General features: G+C 44.6%; 1 protein-coding gene across 1 annotated transcript; it reads right to left on the bottom strand.

The window, feature by feature from the left end:
- Positions 1-1082: 1082 nt before the first annotated feature.
- Positions 1083-13353, bottom strand: LOC145339412 (P2Y purinoceptor 8-like). The gene is made up of 2 exons (XM_080183862.1): positions 13195-13353; positions 1083-4336 (listed from the first exon to the last, which is right to left on the bottom strand). Exon 2 carries the CDS (start codon positions 4316-4318, stop codon positions 3329-3331), a length of 990 nt encoding a protein of 329 aa, XP_080039988.1. The 5' UTR covers positions 4319-4336; positions 13195-13353; the 3' UTR covers positions 1083-3328.
- Positions 13354-16260: the final 2907 nt, after the last annotated feature.

Consider the following 16260-nt stretch of genomic DNA (forward strand, 5'->3'; position numbering starts at 1 on the left):
GGCAGGTGGAGCCTTGGATCAACATCTCACCCAAAAGATGGCACCTCGATCAGTGCAGCACTCTCAATATTGCACTCAATAGTGTCAGCCTAGACTGGGAAAGATTTCTGCATTTCAGGCTACAGGTCAGAAGTGGACCATTGATTTGACAAACTGGGCAATGGAAAGTGCTGCTTCTTTGAACAGAAACAGAAATGCTGTTAAATAAAGAGGCAGCTTAATGTCTTGGTCAAGAATTTTGATCAATATATTCACCTGTCTTTCTCACTGAGATTCACCAATAGTTGAACGGTGAAGAAAGACCTTAGCTGCCTCAGTATCTTAATTTAGAAAGTGTCCAATCTCCCACTGATGTGCTTGTGATAACCACCAGAGGTTGTGAGGCTGCAGTGCTAACCACACCCACCTATGTATCGCATGTATTGTACTTATTGCAGCATGCAGCAGGGAAAATCTCTTCCCCTTTTCACCATCTTTCCATTTCCTGGAAAGTTAATTGTCAAGCAAGTGTGTTCTTCTCAATTATCATCCTAATGTTTTCAGGAACAGTCAGCAGCTCAAGCAGTGGTACGGAGCTGTGTGACCTTCTCTTTGAATGGAGCAAGATCTGACTCTAACATTATTTTCACAGTAACTTCATTGCAGTGTTAATGTAAACCTATTTATGCCAATACTAAATAAACCTTAAACTTTATGAAAGGGGCTGTAACTAATAGAGGAACCACACAGACCACAGCAGTTCAAGAAAGCGGCCCACCAGCACATTCCCGAGAGCAATTATGAATGAACAACAAACACTTGTCTAACCAGTGACACCCATATCCCACCAAAGAATAACATAGATGCTGAAATAATGTTTTCCATTGGTAATGAGATTCAGAACAAGAACGTATGACCTTAAAATTAGATTTTAGGTATTTAGTTTCATCCCACCAGTTTTGTTCTGCTTTCTGAAGCTTCTCTCTAAGCCTTAACATTTTTAAAGTTTAAAGTTTATTTATTAGTGTCACAAGTAGGCTTACATCAACGCTGTAATGGAGTTACTGTGAAAATCCACACTCTGGCGCCTGTCCGGATACACGGAGGGAAAATTTAGCATGACCAATGCATCTAACCGGCATGTCTTTTGGACTGTGGAGGAAACCAGAGCGCCTAGAAGATACCCATGCAGACATGGGGAGAACATGCAGACTCCACAGACAGTGACCCATGCTGGGAATTGAGCCTAGGTCCCTGGCACAGTGAGGCAGCTGTGCTAACCACTGTGCCAACGTGCTGCCCTACTGCCATCTCGCTTCCATTTAAAATCTTCTGAAAGCTCCAACGTATTAAATCAAGCCTCCTTAGAATGCACTCTAAAATTCCCTTAACATTTTATTAATTTGTCCTTGATGGCATATTATGTGTTCTGTACTAAAATTGCTATATTACTCAATTGTATCTTTCATATTTAACCAATGACATTTATTTTCACCTGATTTGTTATTGTGATGGCTTTGAAATCACAGGGTTAGGATCCCAGCTGAACACTCAGGTCCCAGAGTGGAACTCTAGCTCAGTAAATCATAACTTTTGTCTTTGTTTAGAAATGTGGATGAAAAAGTCACAGGATGCCAATTAACTTTTAACAAAAGAATGAATGTTTGTTAAGCAAGAAAAGATTAGCTATATTACACTGCTCCTTCACTCCACTATACCTTTATAGTTATGTACAGGTTAATAAAAGATTATACATGTCACAACATATCTTTTATTCTAATGATCTCAGTAAGTCCACAGTCCACATAAACCAATAGGTGAAATGTAGTCTGACACACTGTACTCTGAAACCAAGAGACAGATGCCACCCAGTACAACATCTGTAAATTTCTCACCAAATTCCCCTAGATGCTACACTGTGAACCAACTGGTCTCACTGGAACTCTGATTTCCATACGAGTGTTTCCAAATTCCATTCTCAAAGAACACTTGAAATTTTCTTCCACACGAGGCTTTCTCTTCGATGTCTTCACCAAGGATCCATCTCCAGGATTTCAATCTCTTCTTTCCGTACTCCTCTGCTCTGGATTGCCATGTGTATTCAAGCCTCCACGTAATTTTTCAGGTACCCAATCACGTCAACAACACCAATGCTTCACAGGCTGTATTAAGGTGATACTAACCTTAGGATTACTTCAGACTTCTGGCTTGTTGCTAGCCAACTTCACAAGGCCTGCCTCTTGCAGCATTGCCTTTAACTGGGAACCTCGCTCTGCACCTGACTTCGCAATTTAAAGTGAAACTAAAATCTATAGACATGCAAGCATCTTTGTTAAATGTGAGGCCAACTGAAATTTCAACCTTTTCGTAACACACAAATATAGAAACACCAAATAAGCTCAAACGTAAACTGATATTTTATTTCTAATATCCACAATGCAAATATAAATTGTTTAAACCAGCTCTAATCCTAATAACAGTTTCAGATTGGAAATATGCCGGATTCAAAAATTTTATTGATACATAACAAAAGTACTTGCAAAAATACATTGGTATATTATAAAGCCAAAAATGTAGTCACAGTTTTGCAAAGAATTTCCATATATATATATTTAGAGAGAATATTCTTGCATATTTCAGAGGTTTTCCAAAGCTAGTCATAATGATTCAGTTTTGATGTTCAAGCCATTGTTATTGGGTGAATACGCCAGCCACTATGCACAGAGCAATAAGTTGCCACTAATAAATGGGAAGAATGCCCTGCTAATCTGTTAGTAACAGGAAGAATGTTGGCCAGGATACTGTGTGAATTTGCCCTTCCTCTATGAGGAAGCAATGGTGCAGTGGTCTTGTCACTAGACTAGAATACAGAGACCCAGGGTTCATAATCCCACCACAGCAGATGGTGACATTTGAATCCAGTAAAAATGTGGAATTGAAAATCTGGACCATGAAACTATTGTTGATTATTGTAAAAAACCATCTGGTTTGCTAATGCCCTTTAGGGAAGGAAATCTACCATCCTTACTTGGTCTGGTCTACATGTGATTCCAGAGGCACAGCGATGTGGTTGACTTTCAAAAGCCCTCTGAAATGGAGGGCAATTAGGGATGGGCAGTAAATGCTGGGCCCAGCCAGGGATACCCACACCTGATAAAATGAATAAACTTATGTTCCAGAAGGTTGATCGTGAAACATGGGAATAGGACAACTGGCCTTAGTTTAAAGCTGGTCTGTAGGTTAATGGTGTAACTAAAGTTATGGAATTACTGCAAAAGTTACATTCCTTTGAAGTGAATCTGGTTCTATGTTAACACGTTCCAAATCCACGGCTATTTGCAGGACTGCGTCACGGTTTTCCCTCAGTGGTAGAGTGGGTACTGCTGGAGACTGCAGAGAGTTTGTTACAAAAGTTAAAGCCTTTAAAAACCTGAATGAGCTTTGACCTGTATTTGGTGCCAGCGTAAAAATACACAATCGGGTCCAGGACACCGTTGAAATAGAGGCCGAGAACACATGAGTAGTAAACTATCACAAGCTTTTGTAACAGGGCGCAGTCACTACGGTCCACAACAGCCAGGGTGAGACGTATTATATTTGCAGGAAGGAAGCATATAATGAAGATGCACAATACTACTATCAGCATCTTAATAGCATGTTGGCCTCTTTGGGATTGGGATGTTACTGGAGAATTGGCCAGTTTCTTTTGGATAAGCAAAGTGGAGACCAGCAGGGATCCAAACGGAATCACAAAGGTCAGAACAAATAATAGAAAAGTGGAAGATTGGAATTGCTTCAGTACATTTGATTGATTGAAACTCATGCAATAGAGTTTCCCATTCATTTCGAAGACCCTGACCCTCAGAAAGGTTGTACTCATGAACCCACCAGCCAACAACCAGATCACAACACACAGGACGATGGTGAATTTCTTAGTTATTCTGCACCGGGACTGCAATGGTTGGATAATCATGTAACAGCGATAATTGCTGATAAACATCAAGAAGAAGACGCTTGTTAACAGAGTGGAGTAGATGAGGAATGTTTGGAGTTTGCACATGAAGTTTCCAAATATCCAATGATTGTTGTTGCTGTGGTAAATAACGACCAAGGGGTAGGTTAGCGAGAAAAGCAGGTCTCCCACACATAAATTGACCATCAGAATATCAATGGGAGTCTTCTTCTTTACATGGAAGCACAATATCCAGAGGGTGAGGCTGTTGAAGCTGGCAGCTAAAACGAAGAAGATTGAAAGGGCTGGGGGCATCATTAATGTGAGGAACGTCTCATCCAACAGACATGATGCATTGGCTGCAATTGTAACAAGTGAATTATTCATTTCTTCAGGAGGAGCAACCTAGAAATGCAAAAATACGAGTCATTTATTGAACTTCTTGACTGATGATCCCGCAGCAATGCTGTGGTAGATTGTACTAACTTTGGGAACCAAGCGAATACGGTGTTGTAAAAGAGTGCTATATCTCTGGGATAGAAACAGAAAACATTGGATACACAAGGCAGCTATGGCAGAATTTTAAGTGGCAAGGTGGACACAGATTTATGCGTTCGGTTTAAAGATTCAAAGAACGGTTAACTTGCAGGTTGAGTTGGTAATTAGGAAGGCAAATGCAATGTTAGCATTCATTTCAAGAGGACTAGAATACAAAAGCAGGGATGTACTGCTGAGGCTGCAAAGGCTCTGGTCAGACCCCATTTGGAGTATTGTGAGCAATCTTGGGCCCTGTATCTAAGGAAGGATGTGCTGGCCTTTGGTCCAGAGGAGGTTCACGAGAATGATCATGGGAATGAGGAGGGTTTGAGGATTCTGTATTTGATGGAGTTTAGAAGGATGAGGGGGGATCTTATTGAAACTTAGAATACTGAAAGGCCTGGATAGAGTGGATGTGGTGAGGATGTTTTCGTTGGTAGCAGAGATGAGGATCTGAGGGCACAGTCTCAGAGTAAAGAGGGTAAAGAGACAACCCTTTAGAATCGAGATGAAGAGAGATGAATTTCTTCGGCCAAAGGGTGGTGAATCTTTGGAATTCATTGCCACAGAAGTTGTGGAGACTAGGTCATTGAGTGTATTTAAGACAGAGATAGACATATTCTTGATTGGTAAGGGGATCAAAGATTATGGGGAAAAGGCAGGAGAATGTGTGATGTGGTGTTGATGCTAACAGAGATGAACAGGCAAACAATGCTGAGAAACCACCACTTGGCTGGGGAGGAGCCCATCCCCCTGGTTCTCCGACACACCCTGAGGAAGAAACTGATCTTCCCCTGAGGGCGACTCACTGCTTTCAGACCATGCGCACCAGCTCACTGTAACTCTCTTCAACACTACGCAGGCAAACTCTGAGCAATGGTGCCTGCACTCTTCAATAAGCAAAGCTTGAGGCACAGGCACAATGAGGAGAAGAGAATCGAGCCCACCAAGGGAGCTAGGATGGGCAGGAGGGATCTTAGAGCAGGACAGGGGGATTAACACCGTGAGAGATCCAGACTGAGCTAGAGGGATTAACACGGAGTGATCTAGACTGGGGTAGAGGGATTAGTACAAGGAGTGATCTAAACTGGGGTAGAGAGATTAACCTGAGAGTTTCCTCTGGGTGCTCCGGTTTCCTCCCACCGTCCAAAAATGTATAGGCTAGGAGGATTGGCAATGCAAAATTGCCCCGTAATGTCCAAGGATGTGCAAGTTAGGGGGATTAGTGGGGTGAATGTGTGGGGCTATGGGGATAGGGCTGGTGGTTTGCCTGAGTAAGATCCTCTATTGGAGAGTCAGTGCAAACTTGATGGGCCAAAAGGCTTCCTTCTGCACAGTACGAATTCTATGTTGATGTCTAATGCGAGGTTGAGAAACTTATCAGCCATGATCAAATGGCATAGCAGACTCAATGGGCTGAATGGCCTAATCCTGCTCCTATATCTTATGGTTTTACGGAATGCTGGCCTTTTGGAAACTCAACGTAACCCTGCTACTTTCACTTCAACTGGTGCAAGTGTGGGGCAGTCAAAGAAAAGAGTCTGTTATCTGAATTTGCAACAAAGCACTTAAGTTTTATTTTAACCCAGCATTCTGGTTTTGACAGCAAGGGCCCAATGGTGATTCATCGCTCTGTGAAATATACAGGCTGGCAAACCTTGAAAGTCTGATACAACATACCTGCTTCCTTACCTATCTGAAAGATTTGTTATGACAGCATTGTTTCACTGCTTTATGGGTGACTTCTAACAGTCTGGAAACCATGGGTGTCTCTCACATCGATTGGCACATCCCTACTGCTGGTCTTCACTGCATCCTGGGAGCTCTGCTGACAGGGAGCAGTGACACCAACACTTAGGGAGAAGCAGGAAAAACAGCAGCACAACACCAGCTTTGTTTCGCCCTTAGCCAAACATCACTCCCCGTGACTAAGGGGATAGACAGCTCAAAGGAGGAGATATCCCCAACCTCCCAATCCTGTGTACGTAGCCAGAGAGGATCTGTCCTCCCAACAAATGGGGCGACACGGTGGCATTGCTGCTTCATAGTGCCAGGGACCTGGGTTCGATTCCCAGCTTGGGTCACTGTCTGCATGGAGTCTGCACATTCTCCCTGTGTCTGCATGGGTTTCCTCTGGGTGATCCAGTTCCCTCCCGCAGTCTGAAAGATGTGCGGGTTAGGTGGATTGGCCACGCTTAAGGGTAAATACATGGGGGTTCCGGGGATACAGCCTTGGTGGGATTGTTGTCTATGCAGGCTCAATGGGCCGAATGGCCTTCTGCACTGTAGAGATTCTATGATGGAGTATAGAAATTTGAAGAAGGGAAGGAACGGGCATAGAATTGTGTAGCAATGACAACTCAGAACTTTGGGAAGGAAATGTTGTTGAAGAAGGTACAAGACCTCTACCCAGTCTGTGTCTCCATGGCAATGACACCAATTTTGTTGCTTATGAATGCATTGACAGAAACCTCGGATTACTGTAGATATGGAGTTTGCACGTTCTCCTCATGTCTATGTGGATTTCCTCTGGGTGTTCCGGTTTCCTTCAGCACTCCAAAGATATGCAGGTTAGGTGGATTGGCAATGCTTAATTGCCCCTTCGTGTCAGGGGGACTAGCAGGCAGGGTTACGACAGTAAGGTCTGGGTGGGATTGTGATCAGTGCAGACCCGATGGGCCCAATGGCCTCCTTTTGCACTACGGGCATTCTATGATTCTATGATTTTAAGTCCGAGCACCAGTGTCTGGGAAGGCTCACTTCTCTTGGTCATTGGGATATCTGTAACCTGGTACAATATCTTTCCAGCAGACCAAGTGGGCACGTAGTATTGCCAATGACCATCGAGGTGACTATAAACTCAGTGCCACCTGGTCTATTCCTGTAACTCCTACAGGAAGAGAGAGTAGAGAGTTGTGATAGAGGAATGGTTTATGTGGAAAGGAGAGGAAGGCAATATTTTGAGGGGGATGACTGTGGGGGTGAGTGTGAGATGTTATTGTCATTTTTAAAAAATTCTTTCATGGGTCGTAGGCATCACTGCCTGGGCCAACATTTGTTACCCTAATTGTCCTTGAGCTGCGTGGAACTCAGCAGTTATTAGGCCATTTCAGAGGGTGTATAAGAGTCAACCACATCACTGTGGGTCTGGAGTCACATGTAGGCCAGACCAGGTAAGGATGGCAGATGGGTGGGTTTTAGCAACAACCGATAATAGTTGTCATGGTTACTGAGACTGGCTTTATTTCCAGATTTATTAATTGAATTTAAATTCCACAAGCTGCTGTGATAGGATTTGAACCTACGACACCCTCCCCACCACCCCCCGGCCCCTCCACCCCAGTATTGGCCTGGGCCTCTGGATTAGTAGTCCAGCAACATTAGTAAGATCAGGCTGATGGGGATATGAGGAAGTTCCTCATGAGAGAGGGACCAGTGGAACTGAAAGGTGTGCTGGTCTGAGGAGTGCCGTGCAGGGAATGTTGGAGGGGTGGCTTTGGAATCTGATTGGGGAATATCACTTACTTTTCCTGCCCGTGTGAAGTTATTGAACCCCCTGCAGCACTGAAAGCTGTTAGGGTGTTCATTACTGACCCCTATCTCTTTGCCACTTCCAACCATACTAGCCCCCTCCCCCTGTCCACAGGAAACAGTCCCTCTCTGTGGACCCTCACAGCATCAGAGACACAGGCGGCACACAGGTTAGCACTGCTGCCTCACAGTGCCAGGGACCCAGGTTTGATTCCAGTCTTGGGTGATTGTGCTGAGTTCGCACATTGTCCCCATGTCTGTGTGGGTTTCCTTTGGATGCTCCAGCTTTCTCCCTCAGTCCAAAGATATGACAGTTAAGTGGATTGGCCAGGATAAATTGCCCCTTGGTGTCTCAAAATGTGTAGATTAAGGGGATTAGTGGGATGAATGGGGTTACAAGAATAGGGCGGGGGAGTGAGCCTGGGTAAAATCTCTGTTGGTGAGTTGGCGCTGACACGATGGGCCAAACGTCCTCCTGCACAGGAGGGATTCCATGATTCTATGAAACAGAAGGCAGCCTTTGGTCTTCTATTCCTGTGACCAAATGAAGCCATTCTGAGCCTTTAAAAGTCTTTCCACTGACAGATCATCAACATCTGTGTTTGGTGGAGAAAGCAGGAAGCTGGTTACAAACAGCCATGTGAAGGAACCACACACAGGCTGGTCCCAGCAGGAATCTGGTTCACAGCCCGTGGTCTGACCACCTTCCTCTCCCCCTCATGTTCTGCTGCATGTGAATAGAGCTCATTAAAAATTCTCTTTCACAGCGACAGGTTTTCATCAGAACCTGCTGATAATGGCCAGAGTTCTTGATGAAAGGTCATGATCTGAAACATGAACTGTTTCTCTTTCTCCACAGCTGCTATCGGACATGCTGAGCCATTCCAGCATTTCCCATTTTTATTTCAGATTTCCAGCACCCACAGAGTGAATGTCAGGAGATGTGTTTGACTGCGATTCTCTGCATTTAATAATTATAAATAATATCACAACTGTTGACAGAAAACACACTTGTCTTCTATAATCCCTAAGCTTTCTTAGTTAATATGTGCCCTAATAGGCCTTTGCAATCTGCTCAGTTCTTGAGTTCAGGGTAGTAATCTAATTTCAAAATAGTAATGGCCCCATTACTGAATCCTGCATTACCCTGATCAATGTTCCCCCCCTTCCTCCACTCTGACCACAATTAACATGTATTGTCCATTAAATTCCTTCTCCATTCCCTGAGTTTACTCTCAAATCCCTGTTCCTTCAGGTTTGATTTTGTGTGGCAAGCAAAAACAAAAAATGCTGGAAAATCCCAGCAGGTCTGACAACATCCGTGGAGAGAGAACAGCGACAACATTAAGCTTTCAGCTGGGCTCTGACAAAGGCTCAATGTTGGTTCTATTCTGTCTCCACAGATGCTGTCAGACCCGCTGAGATTTTCTAGCACTTTCTGTTTTTGTTTCAGATTCCAGTATCGGCAGTATTTTGTCTTTATCTTAATTTTGTGTGGGACTTCTCTTGGTGCGTTCTGGAAGTTGAAGCTTGTCACATCACACCGTGGGGCTTCCCACAGACCAGTTGAGTGGCCACTCCCGCAAAGAAAGAACCATTGAATCCCTACAGTGCAGAAAGAGGCCATTCGGCCCATCAAGTCTGCATCGACAACAATCCCACCCAGGCCTTATCCCGGTAACCCCACGTATTTACCCTCCTCAATGGACTGGAAAGCACCATCTCAGTCATACTGTTTTGTAAACGTGTACCTCTCTAAGTTTTGTCTTGGTGAGATGGTCACTATTTTCATGCTCCAGGATTAGCTTCAGATTCATTACTGTAGTTTTTCCTGGTTCTGTGACAGTAACTGTTTGTCTTTGAGGTTCGGGCTCAAATTTCTGCTACTGCTCCTTCTCCTCCGTATCTTCTGTATGAAGTATGTTGATGCTTGTCTGGAGCTTTGACTGCTCTGACTAAAGAAGAACATTTTCTGCTGTCTGTAGAGGATCTGAAACCACTGCCTCTGTAAAGACTGAAGACAATTCTGAACTGAAGCCTTAGTGAAGAGCATCAGCACTGGTGGACCTCTCAGGAGTCTCCAACTTAAAGTAGTTGACTACAATATTTGCTTTGACATCTTCTGCTATTTTGAGGAGGGTGTACAACACAGGCATCTGTGCTCAGGATTGCGGATGACATATAGAATGTTAATTATTTGCTTGTTGCCACAGCAGAGCAGCTCTTGAATCGTGCCAAAGCCTGGTATTTGGATTCCTTTGGGACCTTATGGAGATAAGTCTGTTGTCTGTAGCCAGAGGTCTTTTATCCACTGTTCCTGATGTGACAGGACCATCATACTGCCTTCTGTGTCTAACTTGAAATTTGCGTCTTGACCATTTACAGATATGCCAGTGTTCCAAGATGTGAATCTGGGATCATTGATTTGTCCCAAGAAGTGTTATTGGGTTTCATGTTGTGACTTGTCTATATCCAGGACTCCTTTGGGATCCTCCCCATGTCTCTAACTTACACATCTTTCCAAATGTCCCAGCACGGCACAGCAGATTGCTGGCACGCGCCTGTGAGGTCCTACGGCATCACAGTACTGATATGTTCTGCCACCAACTTGTGCTGTCCTCAGGTATTACTTTTCATGCCCTGGAGTCTCCTTACCCTTCCTGTTGCTTTGTGAGCCGGGATGTTGTTGCTGGATCATTTTCCTGAGCCGTGAATTTCCTTCACATGGATCACTCTGTGATTTAGCTCTGATGGCTGGAATTTACCTGCTGTTCATGTGGGTGGGATTCTCCAGGCCAGCTGCAGTGAATAGAGCTGAGCGCCAAATTCTCTGTCCTTGCTTGCAGTGGAAGGACAGTAAATTCCAGCAGATATCTTTGTGCAAACTGGTTCTCTCGCCCTTTCTGACTGTCTTTGCTGCTGAGACTTAATCAACTTTATCAATGTTTGGCAGTGGCTGATCTCTGTTTGCAAACAAAAAGCTCTCAGGATTTTACTTAGGATTTCCACCCTGTTTTGCCTGTTTCCTTGGCTTTACATTGTCATTAATTTTAAATTTAAAGTCTATTTATTAGTGTCACAAGTAGGCGTACATTAACACTGCAATGAAGTTACTGTGGAAATCCCCTAGTTGCCACATTCTGACGCCTGTTCGGGTGCACTGATGGAGAAGTTAGTGTGGTCAAAGCACGTAAGCAGCACGTCTTTCGCACTGTGGGAAAAAAACACGCAGACACGGGGAGAATGTGCAGACTCCACACAGGCAGTGACCCAAGCCGTGAATTGAACCTGGGTCCCCGATGGTATGTGGCTAACCACTGTGCCACGGTGCTGCCCCACAGTTCCTGGCTGTTCTGTTCACCTTTAAGATCTGATGTTAATCTGGTCATATCATTAACCTGAGAAAGCTCATTTCCTGAAACTAATAAAATCGCTAAGATCCACCCTCAACCCTCAACATCTCCCACCCCTCCTTCTGTCTGTACACATGTCCCTTCCTTGGGGAGCCAGTGAAATAGTGGGACTGGGTTAGTAATCTAGAGGCTAACACTTTGGGATCATGGGTTCAAATCCTACTGCACCAACTGGTGGAATTTAAATTCATTTAATGGAATCTGCAATTGGAAAACTAGTCCCAGTAATGACGACTATGACAATCATCGATTGTTGTAAAAACCCATCTGGTTCACTAATGCCCTTTAGGGAAGGAAATCCGCCATCCTTACCTAGTCTGGCCTACATGTGACTCCAGAGTCACAGTAATGTGGTTGACTCTCAACTGCTTCTCTGAGATGACCGAGCAAAACACTCAATTCCAAGGCAACTAGGGATGGCCAAGAAATACTGATCTCACATCTCATGAAAGAATAAATAGATGTAGGAAAGAAGCGGCCAGCAATAGGACTGCACCCAGGCAACGTTTGCACCTTGGGGATATGTATATAATTAGGAGTTACTGATGAGTGGTTTGTGTACAACTATTACAAACCTCTAGACTTCTTAGTGAGACACCAAACAGCCTTACAAAACCAGCGATGACAACATTCCACGCAAAAACTTGCTCTCTAAACTTACTGATTAACACTTTCCACATTGCTTCATCCATCTATTGCATCTGGCAATCTCAAGGGCCCCAGTGCTGGGTAGGGAAGCATCCCGCTGGTGCGGTGGGGGTGGGGGGGGAGCATGACGTCTGTAGGGGTGTGTGGGACAATTCTGGTCCAGAGCGAGCTTGGCAGACCAGCACGGATCATTCCAGTTTCTTGCTGTTTTGACACTTAGGCCAAAGATTTTTCTAAAAAATTCTAATGGGTGAGAAAAGGTAGGATTTCTCGTTTTTTATTTAAGTGAGGCAACTATCAGGAATTTATGGCACTCTATGCAAAATAGAAACCGTCAAGTGATTCTCACCAGTAGGAGGAGGAGGTGGCTTAGCTCGGGGGTGAAACCAGCTGCTGAACCCTAGGGTGCCACAGTGCAGGCACCCTGATCTCCCAGTGGGAGATCTCCCTGTCAGTCCACCACATGACCCCTCCCCATAGACATTGCCCCCCCACCCTGCCAGCCACCACCGTCCCCCCCCCCCCCAATCACCACCTCCACCAATCAACTGCCTCCTCTGCAGAGTTCACCCCTTCCATCCCCGCTGTACAAAGCTTCCCCTACCTCTCGACCATCAGGCTCCATTCCTTCTCAGGCTCCACCCCCTGTTCCCTTGACACCATCAAGTTGCCAGGTGGGCAGTGCCAAGGTGCCAGGAATGCACTGCCAGCCTGCCCAACCCTGCACCCCCCCCCCCCCACCCCCAATTTGTGGGGACCATCAGTGATTCCTGTCGGTGAGGAGCTCGACTGGTGAGGGGGCAAAGGTAAGTGAGCCTGGATGATGGCATCTGGGACATGTTAATGGCATGTGAATCATCTCATTAATATTAAGATTGGCTTCACGCCCTTTCTGTCACAAGGCCGATTTCTCTGTCAAAACAGTGCCGGTAAGATTGTGAGAGGCAAGAAACCGGGCACGAACTCGGTTTTTCGCCTCTTGCCCTCTCATACCAGCTTGACGCAACAATCGACCAGTGGGCCAGCCTGGTAAGATCACAATGGATTACAATGGTAAGCCTTCATTGGCAAAATCCCGCCCATAGCCTCCATCTTAACTTGTGCCTCTGTCGGCTGTTTCCCTTTCTTGTATACCTTTCAGTTTAGCTTTAGTCATCAAACCCAGGTGTTCCGTTTGAATTTTCACATCTCCCTGGTTGTAGGAGGGAATGAACGAACCACCTGGAACTTCAACACAAACAGCTTTGTTCAACATGCATGAGGGAGAGCAGAACATGTGGCTGTAAGTATATCTTGCTTCTAAGCTCCTCCATTCAGCATTGGTTCTTACAGGTTCTTATAGACCTTTCTTTACATTACAAAGCATTACATCCACTTCAGGTTGTCATACTGTTACTTTGAAATAGTTTTTGATTACATCATACAGTTCCATTGTCTTGTGTGCTTTAGTTTTTAATTGTTTTCTGGGCACCTCCTGTTTATAATATCAAAGCATTGCGTTTGTCAAACTGATTTTGATGGGGTGTTAATTGTCCCATCTCCTGGATATTTGATTAAATTTTCGGAGGCACAATGGTTCCTCTAGACCTTTTGGGCTTTTGATAATTGATATCAATTCTCAAATGGTTGTCTCATAGAATCCTACAGTGCAGAAGGAGGTCATTCAGCCCATCGAGTCTGCACTGAGCACAATCCCACCCAGCCCTATCCCCACAACCCCATGCACTTACCCCAACCAGTACCCCGAAACTAAGGGTTAATTTAGTATGACCAATCCACCTAAATTGCTCATCTTTAGACTGTGGGAGGAAACCAGAGCACCCAGAGGAAACCCACACAGACACAGGGAGAACATGCAACCTCCATGCAGACAATGACCTAATCTGGGAATCGAATCCAAGTCCTTGGCACTGTGAGGCAGCAGTGCTAACCACTATGCCACCCTGTCGCCCCAACCACTGTGTCACCATGCCACCATGTTGTAACGTTGCAGCAATACCACCTGGGCTTTAGTGCGCTCTGAGATATGGTTACTGGTATTTTGTCCTGTCTGTAGTGAGTGTGGATACTCCAGTGCTGTCTATTTAACCCTTTCCATACATTCCTCTCCTGCTGCAGCCCATGCTCCCTAGGTTTTGCCCTACTACACTAGTGATCTTATTGATTTTGGCTTGTCCCAGCTGGTTCCTTTGATTATTCCTCTCTTAACACTCACATCCAAATTCTCCCCGTTTAACCATACATCAGCCTGTGCTTCAAACAGTTGTCCTGATCCAGGACAAACTAATGCATACACCATGTTCTGTGGTTTCCAATCCAGTGTCTTCCAAATACTGAACCAATAAAGATTCCTGTGTTAGATTCCTCACTCTCCTATTCTCCTCTGTTTGACAAATACTCACTGAAAGATTAAATTTTGCAAAATACTTACTGGACAATAGGTCCTGATGTTCTTCACCTTCCGGCCAGGATGGTGCTGTGGTCGAGAGTGCGCGTGTTTTTCAAAGCTCATTTCACAATTGTTACTATTCCTGATGATAACGAAACTTTACAAAAAAAAAGCAGAAGGTCAAAGATGGGGAGGAAATCGGCATCTGGTGAGTGTTCAAACTACCAACTGGTACATTTTATAATAGTGGAAATTCAGTAAAGTCCGTGTGTATCTGAAAGATTCAAAGTGTCGTAAGCAGGAGCTCTGGTTAACCTGCCCATTTCTTTTCCAGATTGTTTACCCACTCTAACATTGCAAGAAAATCAGAATTTATTTACAATTCTCAGCGTTTGGCTTTTCTGTATGGACACACTGAATTTCCCTTTCTCTCAGGGCAGCACGTGGCACAGTGGTTTGATATTGATTTGATTTGATTTATCATTGTAACATACAGTGAAAAGTATTGTTTCTTGCACACTATACAGACAAAGCATACCGTTCGTAGAGAAGGAAAGAATAGCGTGCAGAATGTAGCATTACAGTCATAGCCAGGGTGTAGAGAAAGATCAACCTAATGCAAGGTAGGTCCATTCAAAAGTGTGATGGCAGCAGGGAAGAAGCTGTTCTTGAGTTGGTTGGTATGTGACCTCAGAATTTTGTATCTTTTTCCTGACGGAAGAAGGTAGAACAGAGAATGTCTGGGGTGCGTGGGGTCCTTAATTATGCTGGCTGCTTTGCCAAGGAAAGTGTAGACAGAGTCAATGGATGGGATTCTGGTTTGTGTGATGGATTGGGCTACATTCATGACTTTTTGTAGTTTCTTGTGGTCTTGGGCAGAACCATACCAAGCTGTGATACAACCAGAAAGAATGCTTTCTATGATGCATCTGTAAAAGTTGGTGAGAGTAGCTAACATGCCAAATTTCCTTAGATTTCTGAGAAAATAGAGATGTTGGTGGGCTTTCTTAACTATAGTATCAGCATGGGAGGACCAGGATAGGTTGTTAGTGATCTGGATGCCTAAAAACTTGAAGCTCTCGACCCTTTCTACTTCATTTCAGTTGATGTAGATAGGGGCATGTTCTTCTGTACGCTTCCTGAAGTTGATGACAATCTCTTTGTTTTACTGTAATTGAGAGTGAGATTATTGTTGACGCACCAGTTCACCAAATTCTCTATCTCATCCTGTACTCTGTCCTGTACATTGTTTGAGATCTGTGGTATTGTCAGCAAACTTGAAAATCAAACTGGAGGGGAATTTGGCCACACAGCCATAGCTGCATAACAAACATAGTAGGAGGCTGAGAACACAGCCTTGTAGGGCACGGCTGTTGAGGATGATTGTGGAGGAGGTGCTGCTGCCTATCCTTACTGATTGTGGTCTGTGAGTTAGGAAGTTCAGGATCCAGTCGCAGAGTCAGGAGCAGAGCCCCTGACCATGGAGTTTGGAGATAGATTTTGTGGGAATAGTGATGTTGAAGGCTGAGCTATAATCAATAAATAGGAGTCTGACATAGGTGTCCTTGTTATCTAGGTATTCCAGGATTGAGTGCAGGGCCAGAGAGGTGGTGTCTGCTGTGGATCTGTTGCGGTCATAAGCGAACTGTAGTGGATCCAGGTAGTCCGGGAGGCTGGAATTGCTTTGTGTCATGACTAACCTTTTGAAGCACTTCATAATGATGGATGTCAGAGCCACTGGCCAATAGTCATTAAGGCACACTGCTTGGTTTTTCTTAGGAACCGGGATGATGGTCGTCTTCTTGAAGCAG

This window comes from Carcharhinus amblyrhynchos, unplaced genomic scaffold (genome assembly GCF_965287045.1).
Source record: "Carcharhinus amblyrhynchos unplaced genomic scaffold, sCarAmb.v2.hapA scaffold_453, whole genome shotgun sequence".
NCBI lineage: Eukaryota > Metazoa > Chordata > Chondrichthyes > Carcharhiniformes > Carcharhinidae > Carcharhinus > Carcharhinus amblyrhynchos.

Coding starts and splice junctions, on each gene's coding strand:
- LOC145339412 (XM_080183862.1), bottom strand. CDS start 4,318: ATGAATAATTCACTTGTTACAATTGCAGCCAATGCATCATGTCTGTTG.